This window comes from Helianthus annuus, chromosome 13, assembly GCF_002127325.2.
Source record: "Helianthus annuus cultivar XRQ/B chromosome 13, HanXRQr2.0-SUNRISE, whole genome shotgun sequence".
In the NCBI taxonomy this organism is placed as follows: domain Eukaryota; kingdom Viridiplantae; phylum Streptophyta; class Magnoliopsida; order Asterales; family Asteraceae; genus Helianthus; species Helianthus annuus.
Window position 1 is genome coordinate 143,521,378 of NC_035445.2, and position 23,579 is coordinate 143,544,956.

The 23,579-nt window shown below is 36.1% G+C and overlaps 1 protein-coding gene across 1 annotated transcript; it reads left to right on the plus strand.

The window, feature by feature from the left end:
- Positions 1-3,528: 3,528 nt before the first annotated feature.
- On the plus strand, positions 3,529-7,656 carry LOC118485470 (myosin-11-like). The gene is made up of 7 exons (XM_035981608.1): positions 3,529-3,741; positions 4,104-4,304; positions 4,383-4,505; positions 4,801-4,838; positions 4,924-5,011; positions 5,240-6,793; positions 7,441-7,656. The coding sequence occupies exons 1-7, from the start codon at positions 3,664-3,666 to the stop codon at positions 7,441-7,443; spliced, it is 2,085 nt and encodes a 694-aa protein (XP_035837501.1). The 5' UTR covers positions 3,529-3,663; the 3' UTR covers positions 7,444-7,656.
- The last annotated feature ends 15,923 nt before the right edge of the window (positions 7,657-23,579 follow it).

Consider the following 23,579-nt stretch of genomic DNA (forward strand, 5'->3'; position numbering starts at 1 on the left):
CCCCCCACCAAAAAAACCTAACCCCCCCCCCCCAAGCTAAATGCTAAAAACTAAAAAAAAAAAATTTTTGGATACTAAAAGTAGCGATTTTTATATAAAAAATAGTAAAAAATAAAAAAAAAAATTTTGGGTGTTTTTTAGATTTTTTTTAGGTATTACTGTTTGTGTTCACACTGGTTCTCGCAATAAAGGGTGGTTCCTAACGGATCTTTGTCCTATATATATATATATATATATGTATATGTAAATCTAATTTATTGTTTAATGTTTTAAATTTTTGGCGTGTTACAAAGTTTAAATAATCTAACCTCTAAAATAATTATGTGTGTATATATACGTAAATATTATATATATATATATATATAGGGTGGGGTTCTAGAGTGAACACTAATGTATTTGTGAACTGAGTGAACAAATCCTGGCCATTGATCTACACGCGTGTATGGCCAGGATCTCATCATCAAATCGTAAAATACACTAGTGTATTTCAACATCAAATCTTGGCCATTGATCTACACACGTGTATGGCCAGGATTAGTTCACTCAGTTCGCAAACTACACTAGTGTTCACTCTTGAATCTAATCCTATATATATATATATATATATATATATATATATATAATATTACCCTTAAGGTAAAATAATTACGCAGCTTATATATATATATATATAATTACACACAATAATAAATAACGACACACAATAATTACACACTCATATAAAAATAATTACATATAAAAATTACACAACTTATAAATATATAATTTGATGGTATTGCAATGGTTTATTTTTTTAATATAAAACAACACGTGATTATGCGCTTTACGATGTTTGTGTTAGTGTCTTGTATTTGTCGCCGTATCGTACCAAATTGATTAATGAGCTATTACACAAATTGAAGACACAACTATCATAACTATTCTTTTGAATACCCTGTTTGATCATGAACCCATCAAACCTTTTCTAGCATTTTTATACATTGCATTGATTATTTTGGGCTATATATATGTTATTTATTACTGTATATATTAATAATATCTATGTGTTTGTCTTTTCTTGGTACATCTCTTCGGGGGTTAGATTATTTAAATTTTGTAACAACCTAAAAAATTTAAACATTAAACAATATATATGATTATATATATATATATAGAATATTTTTATATATAAGAATTTTAAATATATGTAATATTTTTAGATATATATATATAATTTTAAATATATATAATATTTTTATATATAAGAACTTTAAATATATGTAATATATATATATATATATATATATATTATAAACATTAAACAATTTTAAATATACTATATAAGAATAATATCTATGTGTTTGTCTTTTCTTGGTACATCTCTTCGGGGGTTAGATTATTTAAATTTTGTAACAACCTAAAACATTTAAACATTAAACAATATATATGATTATATATATGTATATATATAATATTTTTATATATAAGAATTTTAAATATATGTAATATATATATATGTATATATTATATATTATAAACATTAAACAATTTTAAATAGTATTTTGGTCAATTAATCAATACTTTATAGAAAAAACTAACCAAGTTAGCTATTTGGATGAAAAACGTTAAGAAATGCAAACCTCAAGGCTGGATTTGTTATAAATTAGATTTTTGGACTGAAATAGTTAAAATGGACAAATCTCAGGGACGAAAACAGAAATTTACTCGTTTACTTAAATGGGTTAAAAATATTAACCAAATATGACTTATATTAATTAAACATATTAACATTGTCTGTCCAAACATAATCGATTTATTAAACATGTAACATAACCACAATCCAAAAGTTCTATAATTTCATTCCCATTATGATGGGGTATGGTATTGGACCCGACCCGAATGATCGGGCATTTTCATTACGTATTGCATTTTATTAGAATATTTATTTATTATTATTGTTTTCTAACCCAACGCGAGGCCCATCGCGATGTAGTTTATGTTACAATAGGCTGGGGACTTGTAGAGATAACCTCTAACTGGGTTTGGCCCATTGAGGTTAGGGGAGACCCATATCTCCTATACATACAACCAGGTGTTAACCTCATTATTAGGGCAGACAATATGGAGTCGCCACACTTTTGTAGCTGGAAAAAGATGATTTCTTCCTACAGTTCTACTTTTATCTCTTATCTTTTGCAGATCCGGATATCGGAGGAAGAGCAAGATGTGATTCTTGGTCTCTCTTACAAAAAGCGGTCCAACTCACTCAAGCGGTGAATCCGTGTTTCTTCAAACTTTAGAGTAATATATAAAATGGAAAGGTGAAATTAATAATTTAAGAAAAAAAAAATAATAGTTTCGCCACGGCCATGTGTACAGTGTGAAACAACCGTTACGTTTGCCTCTCTCCCTGTCACCATCTTCCTTTCGTCCTCACTCGTCACAAGAGATAACGTTAACATCCTCTAAATTGCTTAACTTTTTTCAAAACTATTATACTAGATTTCTAATTGTTTTTAAACTTTAATACTTTAAGTTAATCATTTTTGTAATCTCAATCGGCAATTCCCCACCTTTTAGCTTTCAAGTATATTTAATTAGATTTTCTTATTTAAAAAAATGTTGATGGGAGTTTGATTAAGTTTAAGATAATTCGAGTTTAAATTTAGGGAGGAGAGGCGCCCTACGGGTAAGGGTTTTAGAGTAGCAACCCGAAACGGGTACACTATTGCCGCCACCCCCTTGGGTCTGGTATCATTCACGGGTAGTGTTACCTGATGAAAGGAATGAAACAGTGATGCTTGATTGGTGGGTAGAGTAAAAGGGATGGGGTCATCGTTCTAGGACAGATGAAACCGTTGATTTAGTGGAATTAGAGTAGTTGTGAGTAAAAATGAGATGGAAGTGTATGATTGGTGGGTTCTATGGTATGAGAAACGAGTGCTCCCACCTCCCTTAGGTCATTTTAAGCTTTATATCTAAACCTAAAGTTTGACTAATAAATTATTTTACAAGCTCACACTCGGTCGGACTAATGCATTATTAATAAAGAATATATGAGAGACGAGGGGAATCATGCTAACATCCGTTAAAGGCCTTAGAAACGTGGGAAACAACGTGGACGTATCACAATAAAAAAAACCTTGCGCATCGTTAAAGAAATTTCTGACTCATTGTGACAGCATAGTCCAATATGCTAATTGATAAAATAAAGATAAAAAGATAATTGATTTTATAGTATAGTATTTTTTATAAATAATAACATATAAAAAAGTTAATCATGGTTAACAATAATGATGGAATAACTTATTACCTCTAGTCATCCTGTGTGTTATTTTACCCTTATTAATTATCTACAATTCTTTTAGACTTTAGAACCAATGTAATTATAGTTATACATATAATATTTTATACTTTATGTACATGTATGCATATATTTGTAATTATAACTATGGCTAAATCTCTTACTGTCTGTTTGTGTCCTACATGTTTGTCTTCACTTCTGAGCTATAAAATCTTGTGAAATGAATTTGCTTTTTTGTTATTCAGAACAAGCCAAACTGTAAAAAATGTCAATTTTTTATTAGTCATCCATTTCCAATTACTCTGACCTCATTCTATTTTGCCAATGTAGTATTAAACTTTGATATATCATCAATATTATTATGTAAGGAGACACATAAAATGTTTAACTCAGCGAGACGGAGGAGCGAAACGAACAAGATTAAAGGTGTATTCAAATTGCAGTTTCATGGAACTCAGGTAACACATTATGTTATCAAAACCAAAATGTGTTTTGTTAATTGCATGCATAATGACTGTATTTATTATATTATATAAACATCAGGTGTACTACATTATTATTATTACATGCAATGTGTTTGTTAAATTCACTAAGAGAATATTATCAAGAAATTGCAACCGTTTTAGTGCATAACTATAATTAAAGTAAAATTTGCAAATTTATCTGATAATTTTCTATCGAAAAACTCCAATAAATCGAAACATGATGAAGAAAGTTAGCAAATTTTTTTAGTTATGATAAACTAAAATTCATGTTGTGAAATAATATATTTTTTTTGGCTGCCAAATGCTTAGTTTAGGTATCTGTTATGTATATGCAGATGGCATTGTTAGGAGGAGATGATTTGATGATATCTTTAGTTCCAGATGATGTCGGAAAACCGACGTCAAGATTAGAGAAAGCCAAAGTTGAAGATGGAAGCTGTTATTGGGAAAAACCACTTTATGAAACTGTGAAGTTTTCTCAGGACCCAAAAACAGGAAAGTTTCATGAGAAAATCTATCACTTTATTGTCACAAAGGTACATAATTCTCCAAATCCAAACTGGTTTACGTCGTTAAAAAAAGTACATTTATCGTGGGGTTTTGACATTTTATAGGATGCTTCAAGATTTGGTGATGTTGGAGTTGTGTCAATTGATTTTGCAAGTTATGCTGAGGCTACAAAGATTTCTTCTGTATCGCTTCCTCTTCAAAATGCTAATCCTGCTGCAGTATTGCATGTATGTTAGTCACTTCTACCTCATACACTTTTGGACTGGGCTGGCAATAGGTAACCCGTATAAGACACGATTACACCTGTTTACTATAAAAAGTACACCATGTGATTTTTCACCTTTTTAAAAAACATTAAAAAAGTAGTTAAACGGGTCGTATTCATGTTTAGAACTTGTGTTGTTCGCGTCGTCAGAGACCTGTTAAACCCGCTAAGACACGTTTTTCCAGCCCTACTTTTGGTTAAGCGTTTTTTTTTTTTTTTTATTCGAGTTTGATGGTTTTGTATGTTGTTTAAATTAGGTATCGATTCAACGACTGCAGGATACTTCTGATCAGAGGTAAAAATAAATTTAAAAAAATCGAAGTAGGATTTTTTTTTTCAAATTTGAAAATATTATATGTATGCACTCTTATAATTTGCAGGGACATTGATGAAATTGGGAATGTGAACCAACAAGTTGTAAGCTTGATGACACACTTTATCAATGATGATATAAGAAGAATTACCGAAGTAAGTTTTTATATCGCCTAACTAAAAACCAAGATGGTGTTGTATCAGTATTTGTTCTTTCAAACCGATAATTTTATTATTACAACGTTACACGGAAGAAGCACATCAAATACTATTTGGAAGTCTAATATTGTCATAGCTATGATTGAAACTGATCAATGTAGTATATTATTATATTATTTAGCCGTAATGATTTAGTAGCTTAATCTTACTATTTAGCTACAACAGGATTATAGGACACGCAATGGCGTTAAAAGCGATCATCAAGCATCCATTGGATCGGATATCATGCTGTCAAGTTTTGATAACAGTTTTGAGCTTAATTTGCTGCACGAACATGGACCGAAGAACCCTGAATTAGCTCATAAATTCTTAATCACAAATGATAGTTTTTGGCAAAGGGATCGGTTAAAAGGTTCACCTCCAAAATTAAAAACAGATGATTCTTCAACAACTACTTTAGGAGAAACTTCTGAAGAGAGTTCTTCAGATACCATGATTCAAAATCTCAAGGTCAAAGTTGCAGCTTTGACCAGGCAAGCTGATGTGTCAGGGTTAGAGTTACAAACCCTTCGTAAGAAAATCGTGAAGGAGATGAAAAAGGGTCAAGATATTTCAAGGAAAGTAGCTACCCTTCGAGAAGAACGAAACGCCTTGAAAGAAGAGTGTGAAAAGCTCAAGTCAAAAGAAGACAAAGTCAACGGTATGCCGTTGATTGATCAAGGTGATCCGTATGCTCTTCTTGATGAGTTGAGACAAGAAATAGTACATGAGAAGGATTTGAGCTCCAATCTCCGGTTACAGCTTCAGGAAACGCAAAAGTCTAATGATGAGTTGGTTCTTGCTTTAAAAAAGTCAAAGTCAAAGTCAAGGTCAAAGTCAAAGTCAATATGTTCTGAACCTGAACAAAGGGAGTTGGAAGCAATTGTTAGAGAACATAGTGGTGTGAAGAAAACATATTTACTAGAGCAGAAAATAATAGACCTTTACCGCGAAATTGACTATATTAAAAAAGATAAAGATGATCTCCAAACGCAAATGGAACAAATGGCGCTTGATTACGAGATCATCAAGCAAGAAAATCAAGATTTATCTTTTAAACTCGAGCGTAGTCAACTTCAAGAAGAATGTATCTCTTACACAACAATAGATGAACTCGAAACAGAAATAGAGAGTTTAGAGAACGATCTCGAGTCAAAGTCAAAAGAATTGTCAAAGTCAAACCTTGTTATAAAAGAGCTTGAATCCCATATCAAGAATCTTGAACAAGAGTTAGAGAATCAAGGTCATGAATATGAAACCGATCTTAAAGAATTGATGCTTGCAAAAACCATTCAGGAACAAAGAGCCGTTCACGCAGAGGATAATTTGCGAAAAATAAGATTGCAAAATGTTAATGCAGCCTCAAGGCTTCAAGAGGAACTTAAAAGGCTCTCACAAAAAATGGCATCTACGTTCGACGTTAACGAGAAGGCAACGATGGAAGCTATGGATGAAGCGAATAAAATTCGTGTGGAGAAACAGGTTCTTGAAGATACACTTATGAAAGTAAAAAAAGATATAAAGGTTCTTGGTGACTGCTTTCAAGAAAAACTAGTTTTTATTGAAGATCAAGTAACTCTTAAGTCGAAACAGTTACGAGAGATTAAGGAAAAGATTGAAAATGTGACTGAAATTCATAATCTTGAAACTCAAAGATTGAAGGAGAAAGATGTGCAACTTGAAGTTGAAAAGTTGGGAAGAAAATCGGATGTTCGTCTTCAGAAAACCGAGAAATCGCAGGTATCCACACTTCGAACTTCTTACGGAAAGCTAGAGTGGCAAGATGAGTGGTTGGGTAATGGGTCAAAAGGGGTCCGGGTTGAAATGTGTTGTTTTTAGTATGGTTTGAAACGGGCTGGGCGGGTTGGGTTGGCCTGCAAACACTTTGTTGTCTATCTATTTAGTGTTATTAACTTTTGTTACCATAAAAACCAACATACTTTCTCATTTTGTATGAAAAAATCCGTCAACCCAAATTTTAGTTTATCAAAGTCTTGAAAATGCACGTATTCTTGAACCTTTTTTTACAGATGAGTTGTTACCCGTTAAACGGGTTAAGTTTTGATGACGTGAATAGTTTATTTTTTCTAAAAGATTATATAAATTTGTATTTAAATTCGTTAATATTGATGAGGTAGTGTTGCATGTTCATCAAAGAGTCTACATGACATCCACATTAAGTTCGCGTACATAGCCTCCACTGGCATTAACATTTGTTTAATTTATAACTACTGCGTTAATTCCAATTACATAAACAGTATTCTTACAGTAATTACTTAAATCCTTGAATAACATGATTTGGCAACCCATCGATTTTTTTTCTTAAATTTGTCCCTCTTGTTGAAACGGGCCCGTTCTAACTTTTTATTGTTCGCTGTGACATGCAGTGACAATGCACGATAAAAAAGACTTGAAGTTCATCACAAGCAAAAAATGGTAAGATCGTATCGGTGTATTGAGCATAATGCATGTCTCATGTCTGTATAGTATAGATAATTTTTTTTACAATGTACCTTAGTATGATAATAAGCTGCCAATAATGAACTTTGGATTATGTTCAAAGATTATTTCTGCATTTATATAATTTAGGTAAAATTTCTGAATTTTCTTTTAAATTGTATCAAGTTTATAGTTGATGTTGTTTATTGAAAATCTTGTATACTTGACTCAAGGGTGCGCATCTGTCAATGGTGTTATACTTTGTGCATAAATCACAATTTGATTTTGTGCTTCCTATTCTTAAACAAACCGAACATAACCTATAATTATTTTGTTTTCTGCATCAGAAAGATTTGATTTTTTTTTTTTTTTGGATTTTAAATATTATTGTTATTGTTATTGTTATTTGAAGATTTTGATATCATTACATTATTCTTGAATTAAATAACCAGATGGGGATTTGGATTTGGCATTTTTGAAGGGTTTCCTGACACTAGTTTAAGAAACCATTGTTTAATAGAAGATCCGGTTAGATTTTATTTACTTTTTAATAATTTTTTTTTTTTTTAATTTTTTGCATTCTTTTTTAGAAGAACGTTTTTTTATACGATCCCTTTACATGGTTAAGGCCTAAAGGATGGACGTTCTTGAGCAAGAAATTAAACCCGGCATATGCTTCATTCTCCGATCATATGTAACATGTTAATTGTTGTATGCAACCGGGTCGTTGCAGTGTTGTCGTGTTGGATGTGCAAATTGTCACTAGAAGTGTTCCTACGACATCCAAGTCATCTCGTCACCTATTTTAGAGTAATCAGGATACAGGAAAGGAACGAGAATAAGCGCAAGTAAATGAGCTTAACTATAAAAATGTCTCTTTTTAATGTTTTTGGTCAAAACATTTACGCTAAGTATTGTAGTTGTGTTAGTAAGTGGTGTGCTCCACAACTAAAAGGTAAATCCTACAGAGTAGAGTGCAAGTGTGATATCTTGGTATTTCGATGTTTGAAAAACTGTTTTTTCTAGTCACTAACAGGGGCGAAGGTTAGAAGGGGCTGGAGGCGCCTAACCCACCGAACTTTTCGCTCAGTAGTGTTATATATATAGCTTTCGTATACAAATTTTTGGGTATATACGTTTTCGACCCCCGGGTTCTATAGAAATTTTTGGGTATATACGTTTTCGATCCTCCGTCAGAAATCTCAAGCTTCGCCACTGGTCACTAATGTCCCAACTCATCTCATACTAAAAGCTTAAACAGCTTCAAAATCCTACGCAAATTGTTATTTTTTAAATTAGATTTTTAAGTTAAGCTACAATATTTTTTTTCTTGTTAATTGATTTACGATGATGCATACTATTATGATTAATCAGATATTTACTATTACACATTTTTTAGCATATGTTTTTTATTAATAATAATAATTTTATTTGAGTCAAGTGTCATTAGATTTAGTTTCTATAACTTATTATAATTGTATTAGCATGATTATAAAAAACCATAAATACATTTGTATCACATATTAAAAAAGCAAACTCGATTTTAGCAATCAAAACTATTATATCCATTGACCAATAATACTTCATTTTGACAACTTAAATGACATTTCTATCTTTAGTTTCGTTACTAAGGGCAATCTCACTCTAATGAAAAAGAAACTCCGTCTGCCTCTTATGACATGCATATGACGTGACCATCTATCTAGAATATTTTGACGAATTACATGTTAATAACCTAAACTATGACCTAATAACCAAAATTGATCTATAATGAGAATTTTACCAATCACATTCTTAAGATTTCCTTTCCTTGCTAATAGCAATCCCAACATCATAGTTTGGGTCTGAATTTATGGTATAAACTTGGTAAAATATTGGGTTAATGACACTAAGTTTGAATTTAATACTTGATTTTTGGGGCGTTTACAAATTACCACTTCGCAAGATGTATTACAAAGCAAGAATATTTTAGGTTATACTTTAATTTAATGCATGACATGTCTTTTGTCTATTGTTCAGATCGATACTATGAACATGTGGTTGGTATAAGACTAAACGTTGTGTCTAGGCATCCCTTTCAAATGGAGGGTTTTCATTGGCCGCAAGTCTGGTCCACACATATATCCATCTTCACTTCAATTCACGCCTGTTATCTCTCTCACGCTCAAGCCCTTGGTGCCCCCGTTACGGTGTGTTCTGCCCCAAGCAAGTGAGGGCAAGTGAGGTGGCACGAGGCTGTAATCCACAACGTCTAGTCCAATGGTTTTCGTCTAGAGCTATGTTGATCCAAATAGCATAATTAGTTTCATCTAGACCAAGATCATTTCCAAGACCATACCCATTTACTATTCATACAAGCTTAAAGTAAAATAGAAAAGGACCAAAGAGTTGTCTTCTTGATTGGAGATCCATGGATCATATACAGTATTCTCAAAATGTCCTTTCGCTTTTCAAAATGTCCTTTCGCCTCTCAAAATGTCCTTCCTTCTCAATGCCCAACCATCATCCAATGCATTAATTGGTATGATAAAAAAGTTTTTCCAATGTTTAAGAAAATCACTTAAATTTCTTCCGATTCGCAAATTCAGGAAGCTGATATCAATAATGAAAATTGAAATCATCACCCAACGCCCTCATTGAACATAAATTAATAAACTATATCGTGAATATAAATTATTAAGTTGATATGAATAATAGATAAACTATGTCGTGAGAATATAAAATATGAAACGGGATCAGGAGAAAATGCCTAAAAGTGTGAGAACGGTGAGAACGCATCCTGGCCCAACACGTGGCGCGAGACATAATTAGGGTCCGAGGGGTATTTTTGTCTTTTCAATCTTCTTTTATTTTCCCAACGCGGTATAATATTTTCTGGCGTCAAAGTTTTTTTGGCGTTAACTGTATTTATTAAACTTTTTGGCGTTAAATTAATTATTTTTATGTCACATATATATTTTTTTGGCGTTATAGCGTTTTCTGGTCAATTTTTTGACGTTTTGTGGCGTTTTGTATAATAATTCACTACGAGTCATTAATATTTTCATAAGTTAAAAATAAGACCAAATTTTTTTTTTGGCGTTTAGTGAATTTTTTGGCGTTTAATACATTTTGACAAGTTGCTTTGCCAGCACCCGTTCTCACAGTTTTCACACTAGTAGCGTTTTTGTGTTTGTAGTTTTTGGCGTTTTATATAATAATGTATTTTATTTGTAGAGAATTAGATAACAAAACAACATATAACTTTATAACAAAACAATGTAAAATGAAAAAGAAAAACAAATTAAAAATGGTAATCTAATTTCTCTTCCGAATCGTCATTGTCATCAGCTCCTTCTTCTTGAATTTGTTTTGGCGTTTTGAACCTTTTGAATACCTTAGCTAGATGCCAACTTTCCTACATAAACCCCGTCTTTTTCAGACGAAGCTGCTTAGTGGCATCCTTTTTTTGTGTTATATTCTTGTTTGGTGGCATGTCATTGAAGATCAACTCTTGCTTGATGCTATTTGTAATAATGGAGTCCAAAATAGCATTTTACACTTGTGTTGATCCCTTTATTCCATGCCTATATTCATCAAGAACAAAGCTCACATAATGGCATATCACTGTCATCAGTCTTTTTTCTTGAATATTTGTCCATCTCATTCAGCAAAATATTATTCGGATAACCCTCTCAAAAGAAGAATCCATTCAGTGAAAGTTTTGCCATATGTGGTTATTTTAACTAACATTATTTGGCGTTTTAAAGTGAGTGGTTTCTAGAGGATACGACGTTTGTTTTTCTGGGTGCGATCAATTTCATTGCGTATACACCCCTCTCTTATAGGAGTTTTTTGACGCGTAGTTTAGGCGGGACTTTTTTATTGTAATAAATGATAGTAATAAAGTAACTGTCTTTTCAGTTACTGTTTTTTGTATTTACTGTTTTGATAAGTTTTTATCAGTTTTATAGGTGATAGACGTCCCATCTTCTAAGTTTGGCGTTTTTTTAAATGACGTTATGCAGACTAAGATGACAAAATACAATAACGGAGAAAATAAAATATTAAGCAGGAAAAATATTTTTTGTTATTTTTGGCGTTTTGTAAGGAATAACCCTTTTTAGTATTTTTTGGCGTTTTGCTAATAAAGAAAGAAATATATCATTTAATTATCTTTAAAAAAAATTACAGAAGAAAAAAAAGAGGAAAAAATTAAAACCCTTCGTCAGAAGGTACTTTATCCGAAAAGTATCCATCACTTGCGTCATCTTCTTCCTCAGAGTCTTCATCTGGATCTTCATCCATGTCATCACCTTCACCTTCATCGGCTTCTTGTTCCTGAAGATTCTGAAGCCTCCACTTGAACATCTCTTGCATTAACTCCAATTTTGAGTCCATTTATGTGTTCGTACAAGTGGCGTTATGCAATTCTTCCATGAAACAAAGACCCTTCTTTGTCATGATGTTTTCAAGCCAGTAGACTTTCTGTTCTCCGCTGTCGTATATAACGGTCACCATGTATGTTTCATCATTAAAACGCCATGATGTCATGACAAGGTCCGGCTTCACATCTGCTTTGATTGGTCCAAATTTCCTGGTTAATGCTTTCATAAGCATATGTGTTTCATGGCATTCGTTGTCTAGAGCGATGCCAATGGACAAGATACCTCTATGTACCTCTTCTTCCATCTTCAAAATTGCCCTGACCGTCTTAACATACACCCTCCTTCTGTTGTCAAAACGGAGGACGGATCGCCTGATTGCCAAAGTGTATCTCCACGAAATGATTGTTGACATTTTTGGCGTTTTGGTTAAGTTGGCGTTTTTGGTTAAAGATCTTTTTGCAGAAATGGATAGATTTAAGTGATTATGGAAGCTATGTTTTACCTCGTTTATATAATGATGTTTTTGGTGCGTAATTTAGGAGGGAATTTCTTCTAATAAATGTTAATAACTGAAATTCAGTTACTGTGTTGTTTCATCTTCCTGTAATATCCAGTGCGTTTTATCACTAATTTTTGGCGTTTTGTTTTTAATGGCGTGTTATCATTTGATGGCGTTTTGAATATGAGCGGTAAAAGAACCTTTTACCCTTAATGAAGCGCGTCCCACATATTAAAATTGATGTTATTTACGAAAACGCCACCGCGCAATCTAGTCCATGGATTGTTTTGATCGGACGACCCATACGTGTTCTCACACATTTTTTACCGTTTTCTTTAAATCCTGATCCTATAAAATATTAAGTTGATATGAAATAATAGAAAATGAATTATTACTGACGAAATAATAAAGAACAAGAACAGTGAGGTAATTTTTTGATGTTTATTTCTCAGTTCAAAGTTGCTTTATATACAAAGAAAAAGGAAACTATTAAAGTAATAAATAATTGGTATTATAGAGGCATGAAAGAGTTTGATAATGATCCCAACATCATCCTCTTGGGCATTATAGGGCATGAAGAGGGAGAGACATTTATAAATTAATGCCCAAAAGGAAGGGAAAAAATGGTAAGTATTGAATGAAATGGGTATTAAGGGACATTAACCGTTACATGTTTTTTGCAAGGGGGGGGGGGGGGGGGAGGGGGGTTATAAGACCATGGGTAATGGTTAATGCCCCTTAAGGGGCATTTTTTGCCATATCACCATCATAATGCTTCACGTAATGGTTAAGGCTTCTTAATGCTATTCTATTTATTAGTTTCCTTGTATTTCTTCCGTATTGGGCATTATTCTAGAAATGTCCCTTTCTCTTTATGCCCCTACAATACCCATGATGAATGGTGTAAGAGCATTATCAAAATCTTTCACGCCCTTATAAAGCCTCATTATATATGACCTAATGCTGATTTAGGGAAAAATGCCCTTTAAGGGGCATTAACCATTACGCATGGTCTAATAGAGAACATGGAAATGGAAACAAATAAGGAAAACATGGTCATTAAGGGAAACATGGCAAGAACATAGGATTAGAGGTGCACAAAACACTCGAACCCGGAAAAAAAACCCGAACCCGGGTATTTGAAAAGCCGGGTTTTTTTAATCCCGACCCTACCCATAGGGTAGGGACCGGGTATGCATATTTCGTTCAATACCCGAACCTGGGTTTTTTCATACCCGGGTTTTTACCATACCCAGGTTTCCGTAAAACTCGTACCCGGGTTTTCGTAAAAACCGTACCCGGGTTTTCGTAATACCCTAATCCTTGTGTACAACATCTTTTTCTAAACGTTTAGAGTCTGCGTGAGACTTTTTTGGGCAGATTTCAAGGCATACAATATGTATGAATAAAGGTTTCCATTATATTTCTATGTTTTATGCAAAAAAAAAAAAATCGAAAAACCCTATCTATACCCGAACCCAAACCATAACCGACCAATACCCGAACCCTACCCAACCAATACCCGAACTCTACCCAAACCCGAAAATAGGGTATTCTAATACCCAGGTATTGACCCGAACCCAGGAACACCGGGTATAGATTTTCTGGCCAATGCCCGAACCCGAAGCCGACTCAGGTATAGCCAATACCCAAAAAGTCAAAACTCAGTTATACCCGAACCCGGGTATTTAAAAAACCCGATTTATGCACCACTACATAGGATGAACATACATCTTCACGTGTGCATGAAATCAGTAGTGGGCCATGACTTTTTCAATCTTTTAAATGGTTAGGAATCTGGGTTTTTCTCTTGAGCCACTTCCTTGCGATGGACTCTTCTGTGTGGGCTGGATGGTGGGCCAGCATATGCCATCGGTTGGGTTGTATCAATTGCCTCCTACCACAAACGAAAAAAAGTATCTCGCCTAATATAATTCATTAATCTATATTGGGGATTGAATAACATTATATATAGAGAAAGTATAATCTACTTCAAGGCTTAACCTACATTAACATACATGACAAAAAATATAACGTGCGTTATTATCATAGAACGTGCGTGATTATAGTACCATGCGTGATTATGTGGTCCCATGCGTGATTATGTGGTCCCATGCGTGATTATACCCCTGATCCAACGGTTACCATTGTCTCCTACGTAATGTATGATAAAGCTTTTTGTATGTTAACCTTACTCTTATATATATTATATACATTATATATTATATATTATATACTATATACTATATACTACATTATATTATATTATATATTATATACTACATTGATTTCGAGGGAGAATGAATAGTAATTTTATTTTTAGAGTAATATATAGTTTTTTATTCTTTTATTATTTAATATATTATAATAATTTATTATTATATTTACTTTTAATAACATATTTTCTTTTTTAAATATCTATTTCCTTTACCTTTTTTAACAATTTTTTTATTTTTTTAACAATATATTAATCTATCGATTAATTTGATACTTCTTTAATAAGTTACGTTTATAATTTTTTTTTTCTAAAAACTTAAGTACGTAGTTGTGATTGATTTCTTTCCCTGACATTCCGTTATAAGTTTTGTTAAAACGAGGTTATACTCAAAATTAAGTATTTATTTGGTATCATAAAACGATACGATGATAAACTAAATCGTTCTAATGGTTTGATTTTCTAAACAACATGCTTTATTTTTAAATCACGTTTGTTTTACATTATCATTTGCTCGGTTTCGCCGCAACACGCGATATAAAAAACTAGTTATTCATTATTGTCTTTCAATCTTATACTAGTTTTTTTACGTCGCGTATTACGGCGAAACTGAACAAATGATAATGTAAAACAAACGTGATTTAAAAATAAAACATGTTGTTTAGAAAGCCAAACCATTAAAACGGTTTAGTTTATCATTGTATGTTTTATGATACCAAATAAATATTTTATTTTAAGTACAACTTCATTTTTAACAAAACCTATAACGAAATATCATGAAAAAAATCAAGCACAACTACTTACTTAAGTTTTTAGAAAAAAGTTATAAGCGTAAACTATTAAAGAATTAGTATCAAATTAATCGATAAATTAATGCATATTCTAAAAAAAGAAAAAACAATTATTAAAAAATGGTAAAGGATATATATGGTTTTAAAAATGAAAAAAAATAAAAATATGTTATTAAAAATAAATATAAAAATAAACTATTATAATATATTAAATAAAAAATAATCAAAAGCTATATATTATTATTAAAATAAAGTTACTATTCATCGTCCTTCGTCAACAAAATATATATATATATATATATATATATATATATATATATATATATATATATATATATATATATATATATATATATATATATAAAATTACTTAGGCTGCTCGTTGTTGGGACGTCCAGGTTCATCCTGGAACGTCGCAGCGCCTAAACACTATTTCTAGGGGATCGTAGTCGTCGAGATCGTCTTCCCCAATACGTTGAGGACAGGCCAAAAAAACAAAAAATAGCTGTTGACAACGGCTAGAATTTAAAAAAAAGTTATTTTTTCTTTCTCATATTATAAATATATACCCTTTATTCCCCTATTTTAACCCAAATCTTTCCAATCTCTCTCACTCTTTTATACACCTTTATATTTTTATAAAGTTTTAGGCATGTCTTCTTCTTCATCGTGGTGTTCGTTATTTTCGGGCGAGGGCGATTTATTTTTTGCGAACGCCGTTATGCAGGCAGCACAGATGATCATGGAAGAAGAGGAAGAAACGTCGTCACAACCGCAAACTAGGGCAGCCGCCTTAAAACCGAGATCGAGAAGGTTATCTTTATTTTTCGGTGAAAATAATATATTTAATTTTTTTAGTGTTAATAATGTATTTAATTTCTCTAGTTTTTGGTGTTAATATTTAGGTGCCATGATAGTTTAGTGGCCGATTATTTTGCCGACGAACCTGTGTACACGGACGCGATGTTTAAACGTCGGTTCCGAATGAGTTGTCGACTGTTCTTACGTATGGCAGACGACTTAGCGCAATTAGTGTAGAACAACAAGATTTAAACGGATTCTCCCTACGTAACAAGTACACACATCAAAACCTACAAGCGGACTTGGTGGAATACATTTGGAACAACGCACAAAACGAACCCAATGACGACATGCCAGATGAAGACTAGTAGTTTTTTTATTATTTTTTTTTAAGTTTACGTTGTTTTTTTAATGTAATGTAGGAATTAATATTTATTTTAGAGTTTAAATTAATTTTAGTTTTATATATACATTACATATTTAATTTGCCAAAATTAAAACAAATAAATAAATAAATAAGTGGGGGAGGTCCATCCTCCATTTCCCTTGTTCCATCCTTGGAGGAGAATCCTCCTTGGATGCTGACATGGCGCTAAGGTGGAGGGGCATCCCCCAAGGACTTGGCTCCTCCCACACCGAGTAGCCTTATCACTAATATATGTAATTAAAGGGTTGTAATTAATCAAATTATACAATACTAAGTTATAGGGGTTGTTATTGTTAAAAGTGTTGGAAGACGTCATAATTGGTACATGTCTGAATTGTAGTGTGAAGGTTAGACCTGCAGTCATATCAATTAGATGCACCTTTGTAATGTTGCACTCATTGTTATAAGCGAGATAGACTCACTGACATATAAAGTATGGATGCACACCACAAACATACCTGATGACGGGTAGCTCAGATCTCACAAAATGACTAAAACATGTTTTAGCTTAAAAGGTTAAAAGGTTGAAAGCTTCATAACATGGAAACTATGGTGAAGAGCAAAAAGAACATGAACAATAGCATGTCACTTCACTGATTGCCTGTCCACTCTCCCAGCCGCAAAAAGCAGAGCACATGCACAAGAAGCTCCCTTTTACCCGTAGTTCCAAACCGTTCAACCCCAAAATGGGTAAGTCTCCCACTACAAGCATGGTTCACTAGTCCAAGGATTCCTCTTTGGGCGATGTCTTCCCCTATAAAATGACACTTCATTTAGTGCCAAAAGAGATTCCGATCAGCTCTGATTCCATTGGGATCTCTGGTCTTCCTCCTCGAGCACTTGTTCTATGCAAGTCTCACTTCTTCACATTCAACACACACTTCTCTACTGCTCTTGCATCCGAAGCTGAACACACTTCGGTCAAGGATCTTGAGCAAACAACAAAACATAACTAGTGAACCTCTCTCCACGTCTTGCAAACGTGGGGGGACCCCACGACCTGCGTTAGGCAAACCGCAACCCTCCAACCCTTTTGCCTAACCAGCCTAGCTACCACCATCGGTCTAGTATTTATTGCATCAACAAGTTGGCGCCCACCGTGGGGCTACGCCACTAATTTTCTTCAAAAAGACCTAGTAGTGTAGCTCCATTCTTTCAAAACCATCATGTCGGAAAGTGAATCTTCGGGAGAGGTAAATCAAGTCCCGAATACCTCTACCCCAAGCACTAGCCAAGCTCACGTGGCTATACCAACATCCTTCTCAACACCGAGGAGCACTCCTACTGGAGCAACATACCCCGAGTTCCTCACTTTCCAAACACCGACTCCGTCTAGTTCAGGGGTTCCATCCCCTAACGTCGGTGCCTCTAACACCCCCTCTCGTGTTGACCTTACCCCAGAAGGGGTCGCCAACAACTTCCTAGAGTTGAGGTCTCTCCTCAACCAATACGTGAGTAGGGAAAAAGACAAGGGGGTAAGGATTCGGTTGGACTATGACGAGCCTGAACCGTCATTATCTCCTGGACCTCCAGCTCTTTCTTTCACTAGGTCACAACCAACCCTGTCCAGGAACGAGGCTGGTCCTAGCCATCCACCTCCAAATCCTAACCCATACATATACACAAGGCCAGATCCGACAACGTTTCCTCTCTTTTCTTCCCAACCAGCTGCAACCGGTGCTCCATTGGGGCACGAGCTGACTTTGGACCAGCTCCTAATATCTCCAGTGGCAAGCCTTCCACCCTCAGTAAAAACTACATGGGAGCAAGCTTTGTCTGTGCTTCCCTTGGCACGAAGTGCCGTCATGAGCACTCCTCTAGGGATAAACTGCCCAGTTGCACCTGGAAGCCTTCAAGGCTTCAACCTTATGCCTTAGATGATGGCTCAGATGATGGAAAGCTTCCCATGGCAGCATTTTGTTAATCAAGTGGTAGCCACCCAAGGAAAGAACAACAACAAGAGCAACACAGGTGCACGGGTGGAAAAGGATTTGGCCAAGCCATATAAACCAAGTAATTTGTTGTGTTTATCCCAGCAAATTGTTGATTATGATTTTCAAACGAAGATCAAAATGCCGTCCCACATTAAAACATATGATGGAACTGAAGATCCAGAGGATCATCTCTAGATATTTACCGGTGCTGCTAGGATCGAGAAATGGTCTAATGCTGAATGCTGTCTCATGTTCATGCAAACCCTTGTCGGGTCAGCCAGAATCTGGTTCAATGATTTACCTGCCCGAAGCGTTCGAAGCTTCGATGACCTTAGCAAAGGTTTCCTGGCCAACTTCTCCCAGCAAAGGCGGTACGTTAAAGATGTCACAGTGATTTTTCAGATAAAGAAAAGGGATGATGAAAGCCTTCGAGAGTTCATAGAAAGGTATAAAAAAGAAGGTCTAACATATGTTGGGGCGGATGAAAAGATGAGAGTGGCCGGTTTCATGAATGCCATTACCTCCAAATACCTTACGAGGGACTTCAATAAGTCCCTACCAAAGACCTTGGAAGAAGCTCTCCAAAGGGCTAAAGCCCACATTAGAGGAGAGGAGGCTGTAGACATAAAAGAGGAAATAAAAAGGGGATCTAGCTGGCGAGGCAGCAGTCCAGCTAGAAAAAAGGGAAATTTCCATTCCTATGACAGACGCCAAAGGGGTTCAGAGCAACGAAGGTCTGAAGGCCGGAACCCTCCAAGCAGGGAGAAGGCCATGAACTTCACACCCTTTACCAAAACCCCCCAAGAGATTCTTGCTACAGAGGAAGTGAAACAAAGCTTCCGACCTCCTAGGCCTCCCCCTAAAAGCAAAAGAAATGAAAATTTCACTTAGTTTTGTGAATTTCACGAAGAGAAGGGTCATCATACTAACGATTGCTTTCAACTCAAGAAGAGAATTGAGGAGGCTGTCAAGTCCGGGGAGCTTGCCCACTTGGTGAAGGGGGTAAGGGACAAGATGCCCACTTGGGAGCTTCAGTGTGTTTGCTTCCCTCCGACAGAAAAAGACCCACTCTCAAACCCCCTTGTGGTTGAAGCAACTGTGGGTACACTAAAGACAAGCAGAGCATACATAGACACTAGTGCAGCCACTGAAATCATGTTTGAGAAGTTCTTCAACCGTTTGAGCAATGAGTAATGTTCGAAGCTTCAACCATCCGGAACCTCCATAAAAGGTATTGCTGATATACCCCTCAATCCTTTAGGGCAACTAACCCTTGATGTCCGTTTTAGTGAAGACAAGATGGAGAGAGTCCAACCTCTCACTTTTTTGGTTATCAATATACCTTCTAACTATGATGTCATCATAGGAAGGCCAGGGCGGTGTGCATTCTATGTGGCAGTTTCTGTTGGTTATGGCACAGTTAAGTTCCCTACCGAGAGAGGGATTGCAACCCTTCAACCTACTCAAGAAGCTTACATGGTTGAAGGGAAAAGTTCAAAAAGTGAAGACGACAAGAAAGGGCTAATCATAAACCCCAAATATCCTGAACAAAGGATAAGGGTTAATCCAAGCATTTATCAAGAAACCCTCTCGTAGCTTGAAAAGCTGCTAGTACACTATAGTGATGTCTTTGCTTGGTGCCCGGAAGACATGACGGGTATCCCTCGAAGCATTGCTGAACATGAGCTAAAAATACCACCCGATGCCAAGCCTGTTGTCCAAAAGAAGCGAATCCTAGCACCCGAAAGAAGCTTGGCAACATGCAAGAGATTGAAAAGCTGGTCTCAACCGGAATTCTCTGAGAAGTCAAGTATCAATCCTGGGTTGCAAATCCAGTCATGGTCTGGAAACCCGATAACTATTGGAGAATATGCATCGACTTCAAGCACTTGAACAAGGCTTGTCTCAAACATTGTTACCCGTTGCCAGAAATTGATCTTAAGGTTGATTCCCTCACTGGTTACCCTTTCAAATGTTTTCTTGATGCTTATAAGGGTTACCATCAAATTCTTATGAAAGAAGAGGATGAAGAGAAGGCCGCCTTTCACACAGATAGGGGTATCTTTTGCTATCAAAAGATGCCTTTTAGCCTTAAAAATGCGGGTGCAACCTACCAACACCTACTCGACAGGGCTTTTGCCACCCAAATTGGCAAAAACATGAAAGCATATGTTGATGATTTGGTAATCAAAAGCAAAACAGAATACCAAATGCTTGACGACATACAAGAAACTTTTCAAAACCTAAGGAAGGTTAACATGAAGCTCAATCCAGAAAAATGTTCATTTGGGTTTGAATAAGGAAAGTTTCCGGGGCACATTGTGGGAAAACAAAGCATAAAGGCTAACCCAAACAAAGTCAAAGCTGTTCTTGAAACCAAACCACCACGAAGCAAAAAGAAGGTATGAAGGGGTAAGGTCCCAAAAACCTCATAAAAAGGATTTGAGACCATACCACCAACTAGCCTTTCAGCCTTTTGACCTTGCGCGACCGCGCATTGGTCTTACAGAAGGGAGGAAGAAATCAACAAGCGATAGTCGCGCGCCCAAAGGAAAGCATAAAATCCTTGCGTCGCCTTCCATTTAGCAAAGGGTGTTAAAACCCTTTGCTAATTATTCCTTCCAAATGTCCAAACTTGGATAGCATTTTACCCAGACTTGGGATTTATTCAGCTGTGTACACACAGTAAGGTGTCACACTAGATTACAGCAGTAATCTTCTAGAAGAATATGATCGTGCACCACCCAGACGGTTATAACCGTCTGGACACGTGTCATTACCACAAACATTCCTGAAATCACAACGATAGCATGTAATTGGAGAATGATCTCCACTTGATCACTTTCCACGTGGCAATTCCCCAGCCATAGATCAAGTCACGATCCGTGTGCATTCACATCGGATCAAGGCAACTTAACGTGGATTTAGAAGAACTTGACGGAAGGAAACATAACCGCTACGGCGTTAGCATCTTCCGTTATCTTTTCAATAACAGGTTTTCCCTCCCAAACTCCCGGTTATAAATACGAGAACTATTCAGGTATAAGCTCAGATCAGATTCACTTCTCAAATACTTTATCTTCTCCATAACCAATACTTATTCTCACACTGGAGTCGGGTCAAGGAGAGAACCCCCTTCTCCCCTTGACGAGGCTAACGGTGCTCTGTTTTGCAGAATCACCGGAGAAGAAGCTCAGTAGCAACTGAATCAATCGAGAGAGAACTAACCCTTTTATGCGGATTCAAACCCCCTGGATACTTTGGTTCCGACCATTTATCTAGTGTTTCTTCATTGGCGCCCACCGTTTTCTCAGTTTTTCTAGTTTCTACCTCGTTTCGATTCAGTTCATTCCATTTTTCTTTTTTTGAACATGGCAGAAAATTCATCTTCTCACCGACAACCTGGTCCTCGACCAAATGTCGGAAACAATTTACCAGTAGAAGGGATTGTAGAAGAAACTCAGACGATAATGAGGTTCAGTCCAATCGGGCAAATGATCCTGTTACTCCAGGAATATTACCAGCAAATCCCGCTTAGTCAATCTTACCACCAGGAGAAACTCCGATATCATGGTATGTCCGGTCACAAGGGGCATTAAATGCAGTATACACACAGTTGTGTGCCCAAACTACTCCCGTGACCCAATCACGAAGGCCGGGATCTAGAGCTCATGCTTCCCAGCGAGAAGAATCAACTTATGATGGTACAGGTAGCTACCAGAGACAACACTATGATGAACCACATCCTCGTCGAAGACAATCGGTTCACGATAGGTTGGGTTCCCAATGGGACACTCACACCGATGAGTCAGATCAAACATATCGTTTGAGTGCAAATACTAGCGTGTTCAGCAGACTACAGCCAAACTCTAACAAATCCAGACCTCGAGCGGTTTATAACCCTGAGGCAGAGCATAATTATGACTTAGTTTACCGACCTGCAGAAGCAACGGAAAACTCGAAGTTTATACTGGAGATAGCTCTGGCTCTATTGGAGAGGGCGAAATTGCCATCCAACGTTGGGAAATTCAATGGGTTAACTGACCCCGATGATCATCTGAGAGTCTTCACCAGTGCAGGGTTGGTTGGCGGTTGGACTCTTCCGCTATGGTGTCATTTGTTTGTCCAAACACTAACTGGCCCAGCGCGAATCTGGTTTGATAACCTACCGACGGGGCAAATCGAGTCATGGAAAGACCTGCGCCAAAAGTTTTTAACACATTTCAGCCAGCAAAGACGTTCCATGCGAGATACATCCGATGTCATGAACATCTGGCGTCGAGATGACGAGAATCTGGAGGATTTTATCACCAGATACAATAAGGAAGTGTTGAAGATCGGTGGTGTTCACGAACAATTAATCCGTGCTCAGTTTAAGTACGCGGTTAGATGTGACGACATGGTCAAAGTATTATCCGGAACAGAGGGCCTTCCCAAGAGTTGGGAAACGATAATGGCGGCGGCTAAGGTTTATGCGCAGACTGAGAAAAACCTTACTACAAACAGGCCACCACCACCACACAACAGGCCCACAGACCTAAGTGCAACCGGTGACAGAAGGTTCAAAAAATCCTGGCGCGAGTCATCAGGAAATCGCTCCTCTGAAGATGCGCGCACAACAATTGACAAGCTCTCCGCACAAAGAGAAAACAAGCACGAAAATAGGGAGAGGCAGTGGACTCCTCTAACAAAGACCCCGGCAGAGGTTCTGAGTACTGAGGACTACCAGTTCAAACCACCGATTCCGATGAAGAGTAAACGTGGTCAAGACCTGGCACAGTACTGCGAATATCATAAGGACAGTGGACACACCACAAACAACTGCATATCCCTGCGCACAGAAATAGAGAAAGCCCTAAAAAATGGGGAGTTTACGCATCTACTCCAGAATATGCGCAAGGAGATTAAGCAGATTTCCCGAGGAGAAGAGAGCTCCAGCAAACGGGCAAAAACTTAAAGGACTCTATAGGGTTTCCCGCAGGAAAAACATCGAATGCGGCGGAACTGTCAGGGAGTATGTTAAGTTCCATCTAATTATTAAAAACTTTGTAAC